Consider the following 24,594-nt stretch of genomic DNA (forward strand, 5'->3'; position numbering starts at 1 on the left):
TTATTAATTATTCTTATAACAGTAAAAGTATTATACAAAATTCAAGTACATGATTCTGATCCCGATATAAAATTACATTTAACGTTACGATTTAATCTCGTCGGTATTATTCAGGAATCTAGTTCAAATACCAATTTTCAACTAATACCATTTAAACAAAACAAGTTTCATTTAAAATCTCTCATAAATATTTTACGGGTCTATTGAACAAGCGCTGAAGCACAAACTCAAAACACTCGGAAAAGAGAAGGTACAAAGGTAACTTGTACGTAAAACTCACCTGAGAGCGAATGAAATAGATGTAAAACGACTGTTGGAGATTTGAAATCGAAGTATTGAAAATGTAAATGATATTTTCATACCGTGCATTGTTTATGTAAAAAGTAATTGAAATAAATTTTGCATGAAAAATGGAATCAAATGATGTAAAAATCTTGAAAAGTTACAGTGGCGCACGGTAAAACTACATAAATAAAAAATGTATCTAAATAAATAAACAATGCATCATTAGTTACATTAGTTTTTTGAATAATTCAAATAGGATGCGTGTTCCTCTCAAAAACTTAATTTCCAAAGAGTAATTCAAATCTATTCATGAGAACTTGGTATGAAAAATGCCAAGATGACGTTCCATTATATCATTATTTATATTTAATGAAATGTATTGAAATATTTGAGAATCTATATTGTTATTAATATAAATATTATTGATGAAAATTTCAAATGCTTTCAATGAGAACCAGGCTCCGAATTTTTCTTCTAAAGTTGTTTTGATCAGACGTCATAGATTCATTAGATAGTTTGACTCGTATTAAAAAATTTAAAATTTAAATCGGATTAAAAAATTTAAATTTATACTTAAGATTTATTTTAATATCACAATGTCATTTATACAAGAGATTATTGAAGCTATTGAATTTAGAATATTATTATTTTTTAATTATGTACACATTTTTCCTATTAATTTTCAACATTTTTATCTGAACAATTTTAAAGATTAATATAATACGTATATTTATATAAATTAGCTAATTGTAAAAATAACCTTGTTCATTGAGAATGACGTAGAAAACGTTGTACTTACATTTATTTCTTTACAATTTGACGCCAAATATAAAGTTTTTTCCAGAACTAAATTTATTAATTCATTAATTCCTTAATTTGAATATTTGTTGTTAAGATATTATATTTGCGCATTAAATATAATCAGCATCACTAATATTAGTAATTTTTGTTAATTCAATATGATTTGTATAACACTTCTTCACAGTTTTTTTTTTCTGAAATATTCTTTTGCACACTAAATGAGTTTTCTTAAGTAACATTAATAAACTATAAAAAGTGCTATATATATATTCAATACAATAGTTAATATGTACCACTATTAGTACAGAGCTCATTTCTTTAGAAAATCATTAAACTTTAATTTTCTTTGGTTGAATCACTTTTCCAGAAGATTTTCGAAATATCAGAAATAATATATTTCCAAAATAGTTAAATCACTTACTAATTACTATACTATTAATTATATCAATTCGTAATTCATTTCTTCTGTAAATTTTTTAAAGGTTATTGCTGCTCCTTACGCTCTTACCAAAAGCAGTGTTCTTGGGGTAAGGGCGCGTTGCCATACTTTGCCAAAAAATTACCAAACTATAAGAATTACTATATCTTTGATAATGTGGTCTATACGTTATAATTTGATTTATATCATTTTATATTTTATTTTCTTGGAAAAATCATTGAGAATCCGTCGTATTCTGTTGTTGTTCCGTAAGTAAATGCATTTTCTCGGGGCGAGTGTGCACGAGCATACGTTGCCAGGTCTAAAGATAAGAAAATTATACGCTGTCTGCATTTCTTGTAGCCATATTGCATCGAAAACCTAAGACGTCGACGATATTAAAGATTCACAATAAGATATTGATATATCAGATACGCATATTGAATTTTTATATACACAAATATATTGAAAGATTTACTTATAGTAGGCTTTTGTTTCGGTAGACTTTCGCAAGTACCATACATGCTGAGAATTGAATTTTAATACTTTATGTCTGTTTACTTTTACTGGTTTTTCTCTTGCAAATCCCACCTCTGATGAGTTGAATGGATCATAAATGGTTTGGATAAGACAACAATTGTATCTTAGATTTAAGTCTTATAAGGTAATTCATTATCGTAAAATCAGTGTTCAGTTTTGGATTAGTACATATGGATTTCAAAATACTTCTTTGTGTAAAAAACAATAAACCGAACCGCAAAAAATGGCAGGTTCTGAGAGAACAAATCGGCCGATTTGAATGATTCAAAAAACATTCGATGCGTATTGATGTGGAGAGGTACTGATTAGTTTTTGGCATAGACAGGTCCAGCGACTTCGAAGATACAGAGCAAAAAGTGCAGAAATTTCGTTTTGATCCTGGACATCCGCTCATAGCGTTGTGCGTGAGCATGTCGTTATAGCTGAGTTGGTTGGCGCGTCACCGCAATTTTCATTTGCGTTAGTAGATAATAAAGTCAAAACTGATCGGGTTTTAATACTTTTTATGTTTGTATAGTTGATACTACATAATCTATTTAAAATTGTTAACTCAGTGCATATATTTCGCGAACGAAAAATTGATGCATTTGAAATAAAATATGTTCATTCTAACAATAAGTCCGCTTTACTAGATTTTGTTTATATAAACTTTATTCAAAAATATATAAACAACTTCGTCTAATTTTATAAGTTCTCAGATTTTGTCTACAAGGAACAAATAATAAAAATTCTAGTTTTTATAATATTTATTCATAGACATTTTTGTTGACTGATTAGTTTTATTCTTTGAATGTTCAATTACGGTACGGGAAGTTCTAGCTATTTGACTTAAGGAACGATGCCATTTGCCACTAGTTTTTTCTATTTTTTCTACTAAATCCGAGTACAGAATCCTATCAAATTCAAGATTTCTATTTCCTACTTCAATCGGCAGAAAATTATGAACAAACCTGAATTATATTTATTAAACATTTTTAAAAATTTTGTTGAACTTTTGTTAGATGATTAACAATTCTACTAATCTATTTCTACCCATATACGTAAAAGAGATCGTATTACGTAATTCCTTAAGATTTTCTGAACATATGGTAAACAAACACATGTCAGTCAGAATTTCAAAACATTAAATTGTATTGTAGGCGGTTATAAAACGGCTTGTTAATGCTTTCCAATAAAGACATCGATAAAACGTCTTATATCAATATATTCTTTTCTTTATCTCGTAAAAGTAAATTATTCAATTTCAAACAATTTTAAGTAATACTAAAATCACTGGATCAACCAACCGGTCCGGTGAATTCTGGTGACCCAGTTCGGTTACAAATGCAATTCCTCATAATTATGCTTCAATGACAACTGACTTTCAGAGTAAAATTCTGTATTATAATATGTTAAGAGAGAGAATGTAGTGCAATAAACTGTATTTGTACTCCTACAGTAAAATCTTAACACATCTGCTACATAGGTGCAAGAACTACGAATATTTAATTTCTTTCAAATATATTCAGAATTATAAACAGATAATCTACATAAGCGATCGCCTACACTTCTAATGGTTTATTTTCTATTTTCACTCTGGACAGAAAAAATAGATAAAGATAAATAGACTTAGTTGCAGCAGAAGACTTGAATTGGTACTTAATAATTTATTTTTCTAATTGGTTTGTGGTGCAATTATGTATCAGAGATTTATATCTTATGATGAGAATAATTTGCAATTTGATTTTTGTTGTTTAAATTACCTCGACTTAAATTGTGGTTACATTCATAATTATATAAATAATTATTTTTCATATACAAACGTTGAGTATACATATAATTTATAATTAGAAATATCTATCTTAATAACTCTTTCGTATTGCAACTTCAACTGGGTGGGATCATATAGGGTTTAGAAGTTACATTCTAGTAATTTTTTTATTACTATTTTTTTCTATTTTTTGGTATTTATGTTTTTTATGTAATGAGTTCCCGTTGTGTAATTTAAAAATCAAAACAAACATTTAAAAAAAATCTTTTCACTATTAATCCGGTTGACCGGTTGCTGAGAGGAAACCGGAGTCACGGTTCGTTTAAGTGGAAGTGTCAAAGTTGGAATTTCGAAAATTTCGCGGGAAATGTGAAATAAATGACTAAAATTAAGTAAAAATACTAACTATTATGTATAGTAGGTCTACACATTTTTTTTGAATGATAAACAAAGTATAATTGCTGCCAATACACGAAGCCTACAGCCACTGACAAAGATTTCGGATAGTAAAATGCAATCACTCCAGCAATGGAGGAATTTTTTTTTGGGGCCGCCGAAGATTGCGTGTCATTTCAAAAATATTTAATATTTGATTTCAAAAATTTTTCTGTGTATTCTCAAGATATGTATAAATATACCCTTAAAATTTTAAATAGATGGATTCACTAGTTCTTTTTTTAATTCCCATAAATGACCTTTTTTAGGTTGTCACACTATGTGTGCCAAATCTTTACGTTTAAGAATGTTTCAGAATAAACTGATGGGAGTTCGACCTAAATTAATATCTCATGACAAAAATTAATGCTAAAATATGTTGCTATTAAAAATATTGTTATATAATAATGGATGTTTTCGAATGAAAAGCTTTTACCAAATCCTTACATTCAGAATGTAAATATACCCTTCAGGTTAAACTAATGAATTTAGACTTAAATCAATGCCTGGTGACATAAATCAATAGGAAAGTATATGGTTATTGTTATAAAATATTGGTTTTTGTTTTCAGTATTATTTTTTGTTTAATATAATTTTTATGAAGATGCATGTTAGACTTCTGTCAAAGAAAGTGCATTTAACAAATCTTTGCGTTTTAGAATGTAAATTTAGCCTTCAGACTATTGGATTTAGACCCTAGACTATTATTTGATGACAGAAAATAATGCTGAAATAAATAACTGCAATAAAATGTCATAAAATGTTAGAATTTTGGTTTGGTCATGAAATATTAGTTTTTGGTAATAGAGGACACTTTTATCTAAGCTTAGTTATAGAACGTTAGTTCACCCTCCAAGATAAATTTATTATAGTGACTTGTTGACAAACATTTTTAATAATATATTTTGATAGATTATATTCTGATTATACATATATATATATATATATATATATATATATATAAATATTTATAACAGTACTTCCTCGGTCTTCATGCAGGTCGAACAGTTGGCCACCGACTTAGTGTAGGTGTAGGTGGCCACAACTTGTAGAACTCGGTTTATAATAATAATAAAGATTAGAAAGGTTTTCACATTATCAAAATCTCTTCTATAAATAAAATATCGTACTCTTCTTTTGCCGCTTTGCATTTTTGGAAGATGGACCGACATCTGTTCGGCCGAATTTGATTTAGACGTAGGCGCCCGTCTGTGCCATATTGATCGTTGTGGGATTTATTGGATGAAATTTTTTTTAGAAAAAAATATACGAAGACGCCTACAATAGTAATAATAGAAATTTGGTAATGGGTTTGGAAGATGCACTGTTGTTCGTTAATTTGGAGCGTAGGATTTTTATATTTTAAGAGCAGGAAATTAACTATTGTTTACGTATTTGGAAGACTAAACGATGTGATTATTTTGAATGAATAATTATGATTTTAAAGTTTTTATCATAGTCAAGTTGTGATTTTATATACGATATAAGTTCAGTGGTAAGAGCTTTGAGCTTGCAACTTTTAAGATTTGATTGTTGTTCAAAATTAGGAACAAAAAGTATAATTTATTAAAAGCTTCAAAGTCTTTGACATAAAAATCATACTTTCAAAGTATGATCTTTACTTACTGATTTCAAATATCCTGATTGCTAGTATACTGGTTTTAAATCCATTAAGCCCAAAACTATTGGTAACCAACCGATTAAAATTCCTCTAATCTGGATGAATTCTAAAATTCCTGGTGCAAAATTCTTAGTCTCCAAACATTCTAATTTCTAAAATTTATCCAAATAACTAATTTTATACTAACACTCTTGATAACAAATCTCCTGATCAATATGCTTTTAATTCCAGATTTCATAAATTTTAAAATTTCTGGTGCAAAATTCTTAGTGTCCAAACATTCTAATTTCCAAAATTTATTCAAATTTCTGATTTTATACTTATCGACTGGTTTTAAATCCCTTGACTCTAAAACTCTTGGTTACAAGTCTCCTGATTACAATTCTTTTAATTCAAAATCCCATGAATTCTAAAATTTGCGGTGCAAAATTCTAAATCTCCAAATATCATAATTTATAAAATTTATCCAAATTTCTGATTTTCAAGATTCTAAATTAAGAACTCAAAAACCATGAACTTAAACATTTCAGGCTCAAATGACCACTATATTACTCCTTGCAATTTATTCTAAATTTATAAACATATCCAAATCCTACCAAATATTTAACGACTTTTTTATATTTTGAAAATTTTGTTACTGTTTTATATAATATAGAAATTACATATGCGTTTTTATTATGTAATAATAATAAATAAATGTGTTTTTTTGGTATAATTTAGACTCAATAAAATGAATACATCCTTATTGTTTTTTGTAGACTCTAGTTTACTACAGACCATGGTAAAACAGTAATTTTAGGAGGTTATTGCTACAGATAGGAATATTTTGATCTACAAATTGATTAAACACATACCATTTTCAAATCTTTTTAGAAATGTGATTATCACATTTCTAACAGTAACAGTTGCAAATTCAATTTACACATCTGTATAAAAATTGTAAAATATTTATATTTTTAAAGCCTTGTTGCACTTGGGGAAGCTTGGATGCACTTGGGAGTTGTCCCATATCTCTTACATAATTTTCCTATTTTTTTCTGTTCTATATTTTATATACATAATTTGAACAGCAATCGGATCTATTGGCCGTTTTTATAATATATTTTTTTAGCAAATACATACATTTTGACATTTACTAAATAGTATATGAACTTGTATTGTTTAGAAATTTGAACGCCCAAAGTAGAAAGAGGCCAGAAACCTGGTAAAATTTTTCTGGTTCGATTTAAATTTCAAAACTAAATTAAAAATTTGAAATGGAAATTTTTGAATGAGCACAATCTTATATATCTAGTAACATGCATAGTAGCTAAATGATATTCATATATTATAATTATATGTTTACCACAAAAAAATTGCGCTGTTGTTATTTGACATGATAATGATCGATCTGTCATGTGATTTTTCAAGTTTTATCAATATGTCAATTTAAATTAATTATACGGAATACATAAATACATACATATATAATATAAATATATATATATATATATATATATATATATATATATATATATTGTTGTGTCGACAGCACGCGCCAACAATAAGCTCGCCCGTATTGTGACTATACGCCGTCACACCCGCGCTTTTTTTAAAACTTTATTTCTCTTATTTTTATTTTGTTTTATGAATGAATCTGTATATATACATATACACATGTGTATGTCTATATATCGGTATATATTTATTTAATATATGTATTTTACCACATGTGCAATTGATGGTTTTCTACGTGTGGGCGATCGTTCGACCATGTCGTATTTCTGTAAAATTATACTCGAATTAAATTTATATGTGTTCGTACATCTGAATACATTTACATATAGTATACTGTTTTGTTTCCAAAAGTCCCTTTTGCTATTGAATAGGAACAAAGGGTTATATTGAAAAAGATTTATGGGCTGTAAAAATTTTAATATGGAAACTGAATCGATTTACTTAAATCGCAGCAAATATTGTGTGAGAACCGATGTAGTTTTAGGTAAAAATATGGGTTTTTGATGGAAATAAAAGAAAGGATTGAATTAATGTGATTTCTAAACAATAGATAATATAAAGAAATGTTTTTTTTATTTAAAATAACCGAACATGTATAATGAACTATATAAATTTACCATAAGTAATGGTTTTGATTTAAAAATCAATGAACTAACAAGGGCAACTTCAAGTTCAGTCTTCTGTGATTTTTAAGAAACTTTACACAGTGATCGAGTTGATAGTCAAACCGAAGCACTTAAAATATTATAGGCCTATGAAAAGTGGTTCAATTATAAAAATTAATTAAAGTCGTGAAAAATACGTTGAGCACTATATGTCTACCCGCTACTAAATATTAAAATGGGTAAAAAATGTTTCTTGAACTTAAACAATAAAAATATTTTTCTTAGCAATATATTAGGGGGAAGTCCCTGAGTCCTTTTCACTTGTATTTTCATATAAAATGATTTATACTCGCTTAAATAATACGTGTTAAATAGAGTGTCCGGCTTTAGGTGCCGTCCGGCGTTACGGGACTTTCCCCTATATATAATTATAAATATAAATATAATATAATTATAAATATATTATTATAATTATTATTATATTAGTTATTGTTAAACCTATTTTGGAACACGACAAAGTTCTATATGTTAAACTAATAGGATTTAGACCCAAAATGATGTAAAATATATTTTCATGTCATATATGTTTTTATTTCCATTTTTCTGCACAATCTAATTATCTTCAATAAATTGATGGAATTCAATCCTGGATTAGTACATACTTGCAGTAGTGCAAAATATATTATCAGAAGTAATAGTTTTATTTTAAAAATCAATGAGCATAATATATATTTTCCAGAACTTACGGTTTTGTTATGAAATTAGTAAAATCAACTTATTATTCCTGAAATTTTCTAAATTCTAAATTTAAGCAGGTGACCACAATTAGTAGTCTATCCATTTTTTCAAGTGATGAGTTTGATTTTAACTCTATTAGTATTTTTTGTTGATTACTGATCGATGATGAATATAAACGATTTTTTATACTACATATTTTTCTAAATTTTATGTTAAATATATCAATAAATTCTTTGAACAACCCTTACAAGTATTTTCCTTCGCCGGAGCTTTATTACGATTTTGTTTTGTCTGGAAAACAACTTTAACAATTCATGTTTTGAAAAACATTAATTCGTTTTGATATTGTTATTGTATCAAGAATTATACTTACTACTTGATGAATTTATTGTTTGCTTTTACTTCAATTAAATTTTTATTTTATTTACATTTGATTAGTATAATTTATGTTTATAGTAAACGAATTGTTGTAGGAAATAATAAATATTGGTCGATATATTTTATATGGACTATTTACGTTATGGTTTTTTAATCAGTGTTGTTTTGTTATTTTTTAGTTTATAAATTTTATCAGTACTGTTGCTTATTCCTTTACAAAACCATTTTTTTCACACTCACATGTTCTTGCAATTATTTCCCTTCTACTAATGAAAAACTGTTTCTCGGAAAGGCTTGATGGTTTTTATACCATCGTTATATTTTATTTGATGTATCTATTAAAGTAATTTTCTATATTCAATTTATTAAGAATTATACATCATTGTTGTTTGTATAAAAAAAATGTCAGCAATAACGGGTTCGAGGAATTATATAATGTATAAAATTGTATAATGATGTGTAGCAAAAACTTTTGAATCTTGTTAGATTTATAACGAGGTCGTTTTTGTAGCTTTGGTGTTGTGATTGCTACAAATTGGTGTTTTCACACTGTTGTAAAAAAAAATGAGAGCAAGTATTATTTTTTGTTCTGTTTTAAAATTCAATTTTAAAAGACTAGACAGTTTTGGTTAGAAACTCAATTTGTATAAACATTTCACTTGCAAATATTCCTAATATTTTCACAATAAAATTTAATGCTCTATGAAATATCTCTCTGAACGATAGTTATTACTCAAATGTACAATCTACCCTAAATTGTGCAAATCAAGATTCATCTCTGCTCATTTTTCCACATCAATACCTCTCTAAAACCTTCTGATCTATTAATCAACTTGATTTCCCTATTCTAATTGCAATCAATCTTTTATACAAGAATTATTTCTATAATCTTACGACCATATGGTGTCTTCATTGGAAATAGTAGCCGGTGACATTTATGCCCACATGAGATTATATGATTGTCATGCAAGTTCTTAGGCGCGTGTCATAAAAATAACTCAGTCGGCGGTAAATCACTTCAAAATTAAAAGTTTTTTACTTAATTATACTTGCCTTTGATTATGGTAAATGATACATAAATTATATCAACATATGGTCAAAGGTAACAGATAAAATAATGCCATTTGGTGAAATGATGAGTAAGAGTTCTGGTTAAGTTTAATAAACTTAATTTCTTAATATAGACAGTTTCGAATTGCCTTGCTCCCAGGGGCTCAAATGCTTCCAAATTGATAATGTAATATCCTCTATAAGTTTTAGCTCTTAATATTGTCTTTTAGATAGTGCGCAATGCAATCAAAGTTTTGTATAGAAATGGCATGGAAAAATTTTCAAAAATTTAATTACTCATGTATTTACAATTTTCAAAAATGTTTACTAAATGCTCTCTGTTTGTGAAAACAATTGCGTACAATGTTTAATAAAGTTACTTTTAATTAGGTTTTTGTTTCTAGATGAAAGTGCGCAGTTTCCCGCGTTTTATATTTATTATTATGGAAACAATACTATATTTCTTATCGCTATCATATAATCTTTGACGGGCGATAAGAGTACCTGGTCGTAGTAAATGTTGAAAATACTCAATTTATAAATATATATATACGAATATATAAAATTCTACATAGGCATTTTCAAGCGTAACTTTGTTTTCTTTTTGTTTGACCTGTTTTTAGTTAGTTCCAACAACATGACTTCATAATATTTACTCATTATCACCAGGTAACTACACAACTAAATATATATATATATATATATATATATATATATATATACACATGTATATAGTTTATATTTGTTTGCTGTTAATTTTCAAAAAATTCTTGTATCTAATGGTGCTCTATATTATAGTGGTTCAGTAAATATTTTACATTTTTACAGTTACTTATACGTGTTAATTTACTGATAATTATTCTTATTGCGTTTAGTTCTTTATTCTAATCAGTTGTTGAAATTTGTAATTTTTTGTAAATTCAAATACATTTTTTGTTATGTTTGTTCAAATCTTGATAATAAACATGTTTAGTTGGTTAGGAGAGCTTTTGCTGAAGGGTGTTTAAAAAAACTTTCTATTAGCTATGAAAATCGTACTTAATTTTATAAATTTTAAATAATAAATATACAATAGTAACCAAAATAAAATTTGTTTTTTATGGTTTTAAAAATTAATTTCGGTCATAGAGAAAATTGTACTTTTTATGAATATAAAAAAATGTACATGAGTCTAGCTAACTCTATATTTGATTTAGGACAAAATTTATATTGCAAGCTTATACCTAGTGTGAAAGCACCACTTTTTATGTCGATTTCCACCCTTATTTATAAATCACTTTTTACTTCACAAACTAGTTTTATTTTAAATTTAAAAATTGTTCTAAAATCTTATTTGATTCGTGATAGAATTTTCTTCACTTTTTTCCCTTACTTGATTATATATTATTTTTACTTCTCAAACTTCTATTATTATCCTAATTTTCTCAATGGATGAGGTGGTATAGAAGTCACTCATATAGCAATATGGACTCAGCCCAGTTTTCTGTTCTTTTCGTGATCGTGTTCAGTATAGCTTTTTTACTCTACTTCCTCATTTCTTACCTTGTCGATTCATTTTTTCTTCTCCTGCACCACATCTTAAAACTCTCCAGGTAATATTTATACATATTTATGTATATATATATATATATATATATATATATATATATATATCTACAGATAGTTGCACGTGGTTAAGTGTGGCCTCTATAGTTATGTAAATAGTTATTTGTTTGTTGTCTCATATATAATTATCAAATGGTGTTTTTCGAAGTAAAACCTGCTCGGAATATGTGCAAGGAAATTATAACATCGAGATGGTTCTTGGAATCTTCGAGGTGGACTGGAATCCCTTTATTTACTTTAAAATCTCATTGTAATGGATATACATACAGTTTATAGTTGTAATAGATATATTTGTTTAAAAACTCAGGTTACAAATATCTTGCTAATAATATTATTACTAATTAAAAAAAATATTATTCTTAAGTTCCTAAATTATTTTTAATTTAAAAACAATATTTTATTAAAATATATTTCGGTGCAGATAATTGAATTCTGAATAATTCCAATTACTATTTACTCGGTGTACATATTTACATGTCTATTACGTAATTTTCGTTACAAAAATCTGCTTTTACATCGTCACTTGGAAACGTCACAGATATTCCTTTCATACTACATTCAATCTCATAGTAATTCGAAGGCCAGATCTTACATGACGTATCATATAAAATAATTATAATATCAAAGTGTGGGCTTTTTACTTGGCGCCGACGTTTCGAACGACCTTATAGAGTCATCCTAGATTTTATTATAATATATTATTTTTCTCTCACACGGTGATCTATTTAGAATAAAATATTTTATATGTTGGCGTATCTGGATGGATTAATGGTAGGTAAACGTCTCACGATGGAATAATTAAGAAAACTCTTAATGAATTGACAAAAAAAAATTGGTTAATTTATAGATAAGATTTGAATTAGATTCGAAAATATTGCTTATGCATGTGTTAACAGAGCCTAATAATTTGGTTCAACATAATTGAAAACATGAATTTTGAAAAAAATGGTATTTAAATTCATACGTTTCGTTTGTAGTCCTAGTTCTCATCCAGTAAAGCTTAAAAAAAAATGATATGCAACAATAAGGGATCAATACTGATCCTAATTGCTATTAGTTGGGTGGAGTGACTAGGGCGGATTTAAGTAAACAAATCTCTCTCGCAACCAATTTTATAAAATTATTGACAAAGAAAAGGATATATGGTGCACTATATATTTATATACAATCAAATAAAACAAAAGTGTAAAAATAACTTATAAAATGTAAGTGTGTTTAGTTACAAAATTTTATATTATTTCTCTGGTTTGCTAAGCAATATTAAAGCTAGGTTTATTGACTTTATTTCCCATTATTTGCTACGAATTTCCAACACTTTATTCAAAAAATATATTTTCACCACGTTTTTTTCTCTATATTAATTTTATTTTAGGCATTTCTGATAAAAAAAATCTATCTATAAATCCATAAGTATTCGTCCATTACAATATATAACGATCACGAAATATGATTTTAATATGCGACTCCATTTCACAAATTAAGATTTATAGAACAAGTTATAAGATCAAATGGCTGATTTTATTTTATGTGTGTAGGCTTGAATTTTGGCTATCCATTTACTGCCGACTTTCACACAGTTTTTATAACATAAAGATTATTATTGGTTATGGCGATGGATAATTCCGAGAACTGAGTCAATCAATACAGAAAACGTGTTCAACATATGTCGTTGCGTTATATGAACAATGCTGGCCTAGATTGAACAGGATCTAGGGACAATTATATATATATATATATATATATATATATATATATATAAATCTGGTACATAATTGCAGTACAAGTACCAGTTCAATTTTTATATAAACCAAATCAAAATCTAGTTTCAAACGTCATAGAAAACTTGTTCACCAGGAGCATTTATCCTGGAGAACGAGCCAAAATTTTAGTCAACGACGCCAACAGTCTAAAAATAGTTATAAAATCAGTATAAACATCAAAGTTATAGTAGCACACATATTAACAAATGGAAAAGTTATACGGACCTCAATGTTTTATATTTTTTCGAATGATGGTTCAACAATGGAGACCACAAACAAGCTCAATTCCATTTTAAACTCATGCAAGACAAATATTTGATTTTTGAATTGTTTTTAAAATATATATGAAAAAGTCAATGCCCAAAATACAAGTTGCTTACATTTGCACATGTCGATCCTTTCCATAGTTGCCAATCTCCAATTACTAACCAGTATCTTCGTCATAACAAGGTAGACTCATTTAAAAATCAACTTCGTAACTCCAAAGCAATGTTTTGATATGTATGAATGGGTCAACCTACGCCTCAATCATAATTATCAATAACCACGCACTTTTTGTTGATTATTCAAACTATTGCAAAACTTTCTAACCAAGATCTAGGTTCTCCAGATGGCTACGTCATGGTACTACAGGCGTTTGTGTTTATGAATGAAATTATGTAAGAATTCTGAAGTAGGAGCTTCTTGTAGGTTGATAGTGGTTCGGAAAAGGTTGAAGAACCTTTAGATGAAAATGTAAATATCAGAGAATGAGATTTTCCCAGTTTGGTAAGATCTGGCTTGCAGGCACTTATGGAGATTACTTAGTTCCACCCATAATTATAGGTGAAAACTCCGTAACTGAATATGTTGATATCTACTTTCAAACATTTATTTCGAATAGCTAATTTATTATAATGCATCTCCCTATGTTGGTTACTAATGTTACTATGAAGACAGTTCTTTCATTCACATTTAGTTCATTCATTTCTATTCATCTGAATCAATCTGAATGAAATCTTTTACAAATTTACAATTTACATAACAAATCTGACTGAATTCGAATACCGGAAAAAGTCTATTTCTCATTCCTTCACCGTTTTACGATTTTCAAATCAATGATTCTGAACTGAATCGAATTGTGAACGATACTGAATTGTAAATTAGAAACAGATATTGGAAACTTGGAAGATATAAATCTATTAGGACGTCAGATTTTATCCAAAATAATTTAAGATATTTTTTTTCAATAATTAGAATTTGAACCAAAAATTGCTACTAAAATTTGTCAATACTCCCCATTGCAAGATTTGTCGATTTTGTCAGATTGCTATAAAATGAAAAGTAGTAGTCGGAGTGGTCTAAAAATTCAGTGCCGATTTATTAAAGTCATAATATATATATACTTTTTGAATATTAGTCGAATCAGAGCAACTTCGGTTTTTAGCCGAAAAATTTGTCAATACTCCCGCATAGAGAAAATTGTCGATTTTGTCAGATAGCTATAAAATAAAAACTAGTTGTCGGAGGGGTCTAAAAATTATGTTTTATCAATAATGTATTTTTTCAAAATAGTTAAAAATATTAGTGTGATTACATTATTTATACCGAGCCGATAGTAATTTGTAACAATTTTCCAAATATATTATATTTTGCAATGTCCCATATGTAACCGGTACCTAATGCAAATGCACAACCTGAAACTATGCCTAATTTCAGGTTGAGCGTCAAATGACCGTACCGGTTTGTAGTGGGACACCAGGATTAAAACTATTTATTTACAGAACGAATTTTTGAAGAGTGTTTTGGTTTAAATAAAGCTTTCACGTAGTTGCAAATTACAAATTTTTTTGTTATATCATACTTCATCAAATTTTTAATCATTTTATGATTTTAATATATTAATTTTAAAAAATATAAATCCTCTTTTAGAAAATTATTTTTTGACATTTGGCGCTGCCATCCCTTTATCTTTTTATCATATATATTTTTTCAAGTATCTATCTTATTTTCCAAAGGTTTCCAAAACCTGCAATCTATTATCTAATGATTAGATAGTCATCTCGGATACTGTGATTTATTTAAATAAGTTTTACTAGAGAGATTTTTACGCATAAATACCTACAAATAAGCCAGATCTTTGAATGGACCATTCATTCTTCTGCACGTTACGCATATTTACCAACTTCCATTTCTCTTTTATAAATGGTATCGATTTTTGATCAATTAAAATAATTTACATATTCGTATATCTCTCATGTAAATTGTATCCAATGCATTTTGTATCCTTTATATTTTTTTCATCAGGATCTAGCAAAGTTACTATTATATGTAGAAATATTCGTGTCGTAACTTTTTCCGTGTCAGTTGGAAATAAATGATTCTAAATAACATACTGAGAGAGATTGTACTCCTCATTATTATTTGTCATTGGATATAATCATTCTAATTGCAGAACAGACTCAACTATTTTTCTGTGGCGTGTTTGGATCTTGTTTCAGATATTATGAGAGATTTTTTTTCAGTTGAACATAAATGTATATACATACATAAGCGTTATACATATATATGTGTATGTTTATTGATATTAAGAACAATCCTATAGTACTAGATTAGTATTAGATTAATATCGTATTCATTATTAAAAATGATATAAAATCAATTATTTTATTCATGTGTTTGTAATTCTATGAATTTCTATATATCCTTCCAATTCTATTACAAAAAACAAATTTCCGATTAATTTTTCCTATAAATCATTTTAACATAATTCTAATTTTGACACCACTTCTATTTAATGATCAAATCAACCTTGAAGAGTAGTATGGATTAATAATAATCTGGTATGTGTAATAATATAAAGGCGAACAGGTTTTTCTATTTGTGTTTTAAAATCGCTCCAAAATTATTCTTGTACTGTTTTTTCAATACGCCATCATGGTGTTATTGAACTTTTGTTGTGTTTTTTGCACAGGTACGAGGAAAAGGCGAATTTTTATATGTACAAGATGATGGTGTTAAATTTAACACCTGCATATCAATCGAATATTGGATTTAACAAAAGCATGCTAAAGATAAAACTTACATATTATGAAGTGTGAAATTTACTTTTCTGCTAATTATTCAAAATTTTTGCAGTGCACCTGCATGTTGAATTCAACCAAGGCACCTTTTGGTCCTTCTGTTTTTTTGTAAGCTCTCCTGAATTATTCTGGTCCTGGAGGACTTAATCAGCATTCTATCTGATTTTTGTGATTCTGTTTTACTATAGCAAAATATAAATAAATTTCTTTACCTGGTCCACTATCCAACCACTTCGATTTTTCCTTCGATTCTCGTAAAATAATTGCAAACGGATATGCATTATGCATTTTCTCCATGTGTTCAATTGTGCTTGAAAGCAACTGTAATTATACACACAATTAATAGTCCGTCAGCCGGCAATCATTTTTTTGCTGATAAGATATGTGTCACTTTTCTTATGTCAACTTCTACCTATACATGGGCAGATCATGTGAAAGCTCCCAATCGGTGGATTGAGGAAAGAGATAATGACTGTGTAGTTTTTGAAATAAATTTTTGAAAATTAGTTTTATTTGTTAATAATTTCTAGATTTTTGAGGCATTTAACTACAACAATAACACAATTTTTTATTTTTCAGTATGTATTGGAACGAACGGAAGAATGTCTGTTCCCTCGAACAGGGACCATCATTATCGCAACCTAAAAGATCGATTCACCAACTGCACTTACGTAGACGGAAACTTGGAATTGACGTGGTTACAGGACCAAAATTTGGATTTGAGCTTTTTGCAATACATTCGAGAAGTTACCGGATACGTTCTCATCAGTCATGTTGATGTCCCTAGAGTCGTTTTACCAAGGTAGATACTGATAATTGATACAGCATAAATATTTGATTTGATGTAAGTTATAAAATTAATTAATGCGATTTTTTTATTAGGTTGCAAATTATTCGTGGAAGAACACTTTTTAAACTCAATGTCCGCACAGAAGAATTTGCGTTGCTGGTTACATTATCCAAAATGATGACGCTCGAACTTCCATCTTTGCGTGATGTTCTCAACGGTGGTGTTGCTATGTTGAACAATTATAATTTGTGCCATGTCAAAACGATAAACTGGGAAGAAATTATGACAGCACAACCGAAGGCTCCTTATATTTATTCATATAATTTTACTCAGCCTGAACGATCTTGTCCTGCTTGTCACGAGAATTGTACAGCTGGCTGTTGGGGAGATGGTGAAGAAAATTGTCAGAAATTTTCAAAGACGAATTGTTCACCTCAGTGTTATCAGGTTAGTGATAATTAGATTATTTTCACTTTAATTTGTCTTTCATATAAATCTAAATATATCTAATTTATATTTATTACCAGGGTCGTTGTTTTGGTCCAAATCCACGAGAATGTTGCCATCTTTTCTGCGCTGGAGGTTGTACAGGTCCCAAACAAAGTGATTGCTTAGCTTGTCGAAATTTCTACGACGATGGTGTCTGCACCCAGGAATGCCCACCTATGAAAAGATATAACCCCATCACATATTCTTGGGAAGCGAATCCTGCTGGCAAGTACGCTTACGGAGCAACGTGTGTTCGAAACTGCCCAGATCATCTTCTGAAAGATAGCGGAGCTTGTGTGAGAAGTTGTCCTGAGAAAAAGAAGGCAGTCGATGGTGAATGTGTGCCTTGTGATGGCCCTTGTCCCAAAACGTGTCCGGCTTCCGAAAATATACATGCTGGGAATATAGATTCGTTTAAAGATTGTACTATTATTGAAGGATCTCTGGAAATTTTGGACCACACTTTCAAGGGATATCAACAGGTAAGAAGAAGTCTTTATATATTTCTAATTAATCAAATTATACTGAAGAGCTATGTTTATTTTTTTTTTAAATTTTTCTAGGTTTATGCCAACTTTAGCTTTGGACCACGTTACCACGAAATGCATCCAGACCGGTTAGAAGTATTCAGTACTTTGAAAGAAGTAACAGGATTTATTAACATTCAAGGGTAAGTTTTAATATTTTATTTAAACTGTCTAACTCAATGTACATATAAGTATAAATTTATTATTTTTATTTTAGATCACACGAAGCATTCACGAATTTATCGTATTTCCGAAACCTAGAAACTATCGGTGGCCGCCAATTAAAAGAAAATTTCTTTGCATCTCTTTATATCGTCAAAACTTCTTTAAAATCACTAGAATTAAAATCCCTCAAGCGCATCAATTCTGGTGCTGTAGTTATCCTAGAAAACAAGGAATTATGTTTTGCTGAAAACATTGACTGGAGAAATATTACCAAGAGTTCTGAACACAATCCGTTGTTGGAAAATAACAAGCCAAAAAGTGTTTGTCAAGCTGAGGGTCAAGTTTGTCACGAACAATGCTCCAGGAAAGGCTGTTGGGGTGCAGGTCCTGATCAATGTTTACAATGCAGTGCGTATAAGTTTGAAGATACTTGCGTCGGAAATTGCAGCGACATACCAGGGTAATTATAAATATCTAGAGAACTAAAAAAATATTTTAAATTGTTAGGAATTGTTTATAAATTTTTTATTTGTAGGGTTTATAATGCTGGTAATAGCCGTTGCGAGCCCTGTCACGAGCACTGTGCAGGAGGTTGTACTGGTCCAGGTGCGGACAACTGCATTTTCTGCAAAGCCGTCCGAGATGGTCCATATTGCTCTCCCAGCTGTCCATTGGGAAAATACAATAGAGGCGGAATTTGTGAACCCTGTCATGCGACATGTGTCGATGGATGTACTGGACCTGCAGACACCATAGGTACTTATAACTATCACTCATTAAATCCTTGAATGTCATCTTCGATTATTACAATTAATAATTTTCTAGGTCGCAATGGTTGTAATTCTTGCCAGAAAGCTATCATCAACGGCGACGTAACAGTCGAGAGATGTTTGTACGAAACGGAACCATGTCCCGATGGCTATTATTATGAATGGGTTGGACCTCAAGAACAAGGACCTTTGAAATCGTTAGCTGGTAAGGCTATTTGCCGGAAATGCCATCCTAGATGTAGCAAATGCACCGGATACGGTTTTCATGAGAAGGTGTGCCAGCAGTGCGCTGATTATAAAAGAGGTACTTAAATTACAATGAATGTTTAAATTTCTTATTCATATATTTTAATTAATTTGTTATTAATCATTTTTGTATGTGATCAGGTGAACAATGTGAGGACGAATGTCCAATGGATCATTACGCTGACGATGACCGAAAGGAATGTATTCCATGCGATCCTGAATGTAGAAGTTGTTTTGCTGAAGGGCCTGGTGGATGTGTTCAATGCAGAAATTTTAAGGTAATAATAATTACAAAATTAAATAATCTTACCATTTTAAATAAATTATTGAGAATTTATTATCATTTTTATACTTTATAGATTTATGAGGACGGTGGTCACCCAGACAACACTTCAGCTTTTAATTGTACCAAGATTTGTCCACCAGAATTTCCGCATAAAATATTTCCTTTAGACCATGTAGAACCTTATTGTTCTGTTAAACCAATCGAGATGGGTTCCAGATTAGAGGCAGAACAAAATAATGCTTTAACTATAGGTATGTGTTTATAACATGAACGAGTTTAATCAGTTAATTACAAATTATAGTATTTTCACTTTAATTTATCTATTTCAGGAGTGTTTTCCGCATTTGCTTGTCTCTTGCTCGTCTTTGGCTTATCCTTGTGGTACTGCAGGCAAAAAACTCGTGCGAAGGAAGAAGCTGTTAAAATGACAATGGTTCTAACAGGATGTGAAGATAGTGAGCCTTTGAGACCCTCCAATGTGCGCCCGAATTTGGCTAAGCTTCGAATAGTAAAAGAAGCCGAAATGAGACGAGGAGCTATGCTTGGTTGTGGTGCTTTCGGTCGAGTTTATAAAGGAGTTTGGGTCCCCGAAGGAGAAAACGTGAAAGTTCCTGTTGCCATCAAAGTTTTGCGAGAAGAAACTAATGCTAATACAAGCAAGGAGTTTCTAGAAGAAGCTTATATTATGGCTACTGTGGAGCATCCCAATCTTCTGCAACTTTTGGCGGTATGCATGACTTCTCAAATGATGTTGATTACGCAGCTTATGCCTTTGGGTTGTCTTTTGGACTATGTGAGAACACATAGGGAAAAGATTGGTTCTAAGGCTCTTTTAAACTGGAGTACACAAATTGCTAGAGGTATGGCGTATCTGGAAGAACGGAGATTAGTACACAGGGATTTGGCGGCTCGCAATGTCTTGGTGCAAAATCCAAATTGCGTCAAAATTACTGATTTTGGTCTTGCTAAACTTTTGGATGTAAACGAAGATGAATACAAAGCCGCAGGCGGTAAAATGCCTATAAAATGGCTTGCTTTAGAATGCATTCAACACAGGATATTTACTCATAAAAGCGATGTTTGGGCATTTGGTGTCACCATCTGGGAACTTTTGACTTACGGAGCAAGGCCTTATGAAAATATCTCTGCTAAAGACGTTCCTGAACTTATTGAAAATGGTTTAAAACTACCACAACCTGCAATATGTACATTGGATATATATTGCATTTTGGTATCGTGCTGGATGCTGGATGCTGAAGCTAGGCCATCATTTAAGCAATTGACAGAAACTTTCGCTGAAAAAGCTGCTGATCCTGGTAGATATTTGTATATACCGGGAGATAAATTTATGAGGCTGCCGACGTTCACGACGCAGGTAAATAATTTGATTTTGAAATTTTTTTACATCTAAGTTTAGTTTCGATGTTTAAAATTTTATTCATATTTTTTAGGATGAGAAAGATTTAATTAAGAATTTAGCGACAACATTAGATGGTCCAGAACCAGTTGTAGAAGCAGATGAATATTTGCAACCAAAAAGTCGAACAGTTACAGTTTTGCCACCATCGGCTGGACCGCAAGTTGCCCATAATAACCACGAAAATGGACCAGGTACTTATATCTTCAAAAAAAAATTATTACAAATAAAATACATATTTTTTACCACTCACATTTTTAAATTTTGGCATCTCAAGTGTAATGAAATTTGTTGTGTTTGCTATCTATATTAATGAGTTTGATTTTTAATTCTGCAGGAAGTCCAGAATCTTTTATGGGCTCATTGGGACAGAAAAGATATTGCAGTGATCCTTTGAAAGGAGAAACAACTGATGAAGTCGACACGAAACGCGGTGAAGCACATATAGGAAGACTAAAACTGGACTTACCATTAGATGAAGATGATTATTTGATGCCAAGCACTCAAACTTCAGCTTATATGGATCTCATAGGTAAATTTTAGCGATGACTTATATATTTAAATCATTATCATCAACAATGAGTAAATTTAGGATATATTTTATCGGTAAGTTTATATCATTTACAATTTAATCCATTATAGGAGATTCCAAAAATCCTGAGCAACGTGCTTATCCAGATTTCCTGCCTGCAATAGACAATCCCGAGTATCTTCTGAGTTCAGAACCTTATAGTGGACCACCTCCAACGCAGACCTTGGGAATACCTTTAACAGGCCCATTTACACAGACCCCATCTCCACCTTTTTCTCAACCTAGTTCGTTCACACAGACATCTATTGATAAGGTTGATTTAAAACAATCTGTCGACAGTTTGCAGAGACAACAAAGGACGAATAAGGAAGATGAAATTTCTGACCACGAATATTATAATGATGTACAAAGGGAATTACAACCTTTGAGAAGAAGTGAGACGACAGTGTAAATGTTTAAAGACTAGTTTTAGTTTTATATGTGTTTTATACTGACTTTTTATACCAGTGAAGTATTTCTTGTAAATAATTTTTTTATAGATTTTTTTAATGAACGGTTTGAAACTGTTAAAAACAAATTTTTATGCAACAGAAATTTTTATACAACTTATGATGTTCAATACAAGTGCATTATTGAGATTTAAATCGTAACTGATAGCAATTAAATTAATATATTAATATTGTTAAGATCAAAAGTGCCATTATGTTCTGGCAAGTTGTACATACAATTCTAATCGTAACTTAATTATTTCTAAAAAAATAAACTTAGAATGTGTGTGATTAAATAGAGTGCTTAATAAGCTTGATTTTTGAGATAATTAAAAAAACAAATGTGCCTATATAATTTTAGTTATACATTTTTACTTATTCTTGTTAGATTTACTTACTGTTATTATTTTTTATTTTGTACTTAACTTAAAGATTCATATTTATTTTATATTACATACTTACAAATCTTGTTAAGTGATTGAGAAATATTTTTATCAAAGCAATGACAAATGTATGCGAATTGCTAATTTACAAGTTAAGTACATCTTTGAAAAATGTATATGATAGCAATAATATGTATTATGTAATAGATATCTTACAATTGCGTTAGTGCAATCTACTGTGATATAATAATAAGAAGAAAATTTTATCTCTCAGATGTACCTTATGTATAGGACAACTTATATATTAGTTTTAAACTAGGTTTTGCTAGTTATTCTCATTAAATGCCACAAGTCGTCCAGATTACATATATATTTGTAATATTTTGTAATTATATAAATAAAAGCATAAATAATTTAATTTTAATTTTTCATTATATAATTTACGTGCATTTTATTGAATTTATTGAATTGAATTGAATTTTGGACTTTGGACAGAGTTTTCTCTTAAACGGCTGTACAGATTATATTATTATTAAAAATTTTACGATCTTCAACCTTTTTTCAAAAGTTGTTATTTGATGGTGCAACAGTAATAATAATAGTAATTAGTCCTAGTGTATTCTTAAAATTAAAATAATTATATTACTTAGTAATATCTGAGCAAATGTAGTTATCCTAATGATACGTTTTTGGACTTTGTAAAATAATTTACATTTTTATTTCAAATATTGAAAGATGCGCAAAATGCGGCCCTGGTTTTTTTAATTTTTGACAGTTGTGTTACAAAAATCAAACTGTCAAAGAGTGTTACATACAATTTGTCTGTGAATTAAATTCATATATGAAAGTTTTAATTCCACGTGCTAATTTATAAAGAAATATAAAGTTTAATTAATAATTAAAAATACAAATATGTGGCTTCATTGATAAATTATAATCTATAATATGATATATAAATCTAAGATGATGTGCCATTATCAAAAATATCCAGTAAGTACAAATTGATGGTTATGATTCAAATGAAATATTATATAGTTATTATTTCTGTTGATTATTATTTAAAGATTAATTACGCTGTTATTAAATATCAGTGCATAGTTAAAATAATTAAAGATTAATTATTCAGTACAAATTAATACTATCTTCTTGAACAACTTTTTGACATGTGCTACTTACTAAGTAATGTTATTGTATTATTTGTATATTGTAAATTTTTATTACTATTGCATATTATATACTGTTTTTCTATATTGTATATTCTTATTTCAGGTGCTTATAACTCATATTAAAATAAGGAACATAGCAAATTTGAATCAAACTTGACTTATTGATGAATTTAACATGAGGCTCTTCAATCTATTAAATTGTCTTCCCAGAAATATACAGAAACAGAAAAATAGGAATTATACATAGAAGATCATAAGCTTCGAGTAAGTTTAACAACATTTCATATATAATTATTCATAGTATATTATAAATGCAATTTGATTGTCCCATGCTGGTCAGAATATATTCTGACAGTTTAACAGTTTGTTTGATTGCCTGCATTTCTTAGAATATTGCAGCCTTTGTCTCATATCATTCACACAAAGGCTTGTTTTATACCTAAATATTCTGTACACTCTCGACAGTTATAGTTTTAAGTTAGTCTAGACAATGCAGCGAGACAAATATATTTGATCACCGCTGTATTTCTAATGGTTTGAAGATACAATATAGATTCTATATAAAACGCAGTATTTTATTCAGTAATAATAAGATTTGGAATGGTTATCGTTAGATACTGATTATTTTATTACAGTCCGTTTCAAGATTGGTAGCCAGCCAAACCAAACAATAATTGTAGATTTATTGAATATTGATCGGTAATTGATTTTTTTTTATCTACTATTAAAAAAGTAGAAACAACCAATACAGTTAGAATGAATAATAGGAAATTTATATAGTTTGTATAAT

General features: G+C 29.3%; 1 protein-coding gene across 1 annotated transcript in view; it reads left to right on the forward strand.

Moving 5' to 3' along the window:
* LOC113364040 (epidermal growth factor receptor-like) overlaps nucleotides 1–22,444 on the forward strand; it is a 96,373-nt gene extending 73,929 nt beyond the window's left edge. The window contains exons 2-14 of the mRNA XM_026606499.1: nucleotides 17,125–17,347; nucleotides 17,428–17,782; nucleotides 17,863–18,306; nucleotides 18,388–18,494; nucleotides 18,569–18,976; nucleotides 19,052–19,272; nucleotides 19,342–19,590; nucleotides 19,674–19,810; nucleotides 19,892–20,069; nucleotides 20,148–21,193; nucleotides 21,270–21,429; nucleotides 21,573–21,767; nucleotides 21,878–22,444. Of these exons, the coding sequence (XP_026462284.1) occupies nucleotides 17,125–17,347; nucleotides 17,428–17,782; nucleotides 17,863–18,306; nucleotides 18,388–18,494; nucleotides 18,569–18,976; nucleotides 19,052–19,272; nucleotides 19,342–19,590; nucleotides 19,674–19,810; nucleotides 19,892–20,069; nucleotides 20,148–21,193; nucleotides 21,270–21,429; nucleotides 21,573–21,767; nucleotides 21,878–22,218 (4,064 nt within the window). The 3' untranslated portion in view covers nucleotides 22,219–22,444. The remainder of the gene's footprint in view (nucleotides 1–17,124; nucleotides 17,348–17,427; nucleotides 17,783–17,862; nucleotides 18,307–18,387; nucleotides 18,495–18,568; nucleotides 18,977–19,051; nucleotides 19,273–19,341; nucleotides 19,591–19,673; nucleotides 19,811–19,891; nucleotides 20,070–20,147; nucleotides 21,194–21,269; nucleotides 21,430–21,572; nucleotides 21,768–21,877) is intronic.
* Nucleotides 22,445–24,594: the final 2,150 nt, after the last annotated feature.

This window comes from Ctenocephalides felis, unplaced genomic scaffold (assembly GCF_003426905.1).
Source record: "Ctenocephalides felis isolate EL2017-DRISC unplaced genomic scaffold, ASM342690v1 CF-g0.4_SCAFFOLD_00845, whole genome shotgun sequence".
Taxonomy (NCBI): domain Eukaryota; kingdom Metazoa; phylum Arthropoda; class Insecta; order Siphonaptera; family Pulicidae; genus Ctenocephalides; species Ctenocephalides felis.